This window comes from Egretta garzetta, unplaced genomic scaffold, assembly GCF_000687185.1.
Source record: "Egretta garzetta isolate BGI_Z169 unplaced genomic scaffold, ASM68718v1 scaffold264, whole genome shotgun sequence".
NCBI lineage: Eukaryota > Metazoa > Chordata > Aves > Pelecaniformes > Ardeidae > Egretta > Egretta garzetta.
In genome coordinates, this window is record NW_009259685.1 from 3,733,180 (window position 1) to 3,734,474 (window position 1,295).

The 1,295-nt window shown below is 35.8% G+C and overlaps 1 protein-coding gene across 1 annotated transcript in view; it reads right to left on the reverse strand.

The window, feature by feature from the left end:
* Positions 1-1,295, reverse strand: part of ABCA13 (ATP binding cassette subfamily A member 13) — a 203,963-nt gene that overhangs the window by 140,612 nt on the left and 62,056 nt on the right. The window contains exon 25 of the mRNA XM_035894140.1: positions 1,273-1,295. This exon is cut by the window's right edge and continues 182 nt beyond it. Within this exon, the coding sequence (XP_035750033.1) occupies positions 1,273-1,295 (23 nt within the window). The remainder of the gene's footprint in view (positions 1-1,272) is intronic.

Genomic DNA, 1,295 nt, shown 5'->3' on the forward strand with positions numbered 1-1,295 from the left:
ATTTATCATTAAGAACACACAATTCTTTGTCCAAATTTTTACTTTCTTTAAGAAAACAATAATTTCTAAACACAACCATTGCTAAATGATAGCAAAGAAATAAGAGGCTCGAAGCTGGCCAGTCAGAAACATCAATATGCTAAAGACACAGAAGACTTGTTAATCTGAGTTTGGTGTGATTTTCAGAAAATCATTGGCAAGTGTCTGGTACACAAAATACATACCAGTTAGTGGCTGTGAAGGAGTACAAATCAAGTCTCTGTGGTCTTTTTTTTTTATTTTATTTTATTCCTCTTTCTCCCTTGCCTCATTTACCAATTTGTAAAATTCACTGATAGGAATGCTGGAACTAACTGACACTTTAAAGATATTTCAAGGTCCTAAGGTAAAAGGCCTTACAAGACTGCAGAGTTGTGACAATATTGAAAAAAAAATTTAAAAAAAAAAAAAAATCAAGAAACATAGTGTTTCTGGCCTAAACAGCTTTCAAAGAGTCTAAGTCCCAAACAGTCTCTCTAATCAGCCATCCTGCTAACTTCCATTCTTCGAATAGGAAAGAAAAGCAGAGCTGCCTGCTTACTGCTATCCCACACACAAGTGAAGAAGGCTAACGCAGAGCTCTGGCTCCCTCCCAAGGGTCCCAGCCAAGCTAGAGTCCAGTTCTGGCTGCAGAAACTGATAGATGACAGAGCCACAATTCGCAGTCACGGATCCTTCCCTAGTGACACTCTGCCACTGTATTCTTCTCTTGCACAGGGCCACTGAGGCACTACCAAGGTTATTAACAATATTAAAATTAATCAGGGTAAATCAAATGTATATCGAGAAAAGGGAGCAAAGGTGAATTATGTAAGAGCTAAGAGATTTGCTGGGCACTTGATAAAGAGAATAGGAATATGAAATATTAAAAAACTTATTTTATCCGGAAAGCGTGCATATTTTACTGCACAATAATACCACAGCTTTGTGTTCACAGAAGAAAGACATGCAGCAATAAATTCTCAATCTTGTATCTCAAAGATATATTTTTAATACCAAGTGCTTTAAAAATTCTAATAAATACGTCTCTAAGACAGGACTATACTTATTTATTATTTGCAAACATAGAAAACAACAAGAATCACTTGTGTCTTATCCACAATTATCTTGTAGCCATAAAACTTTTATTGATCAACCTTTGTGCTTGGGATTACAGTGTCAACTGAGATGTCAGCTGGTATAGAAATATTTCCATTTAAGAGGGAAAAACTCCTCTAAACTCTGAATGCATACATGCAACTTGTGATTGATAGTTT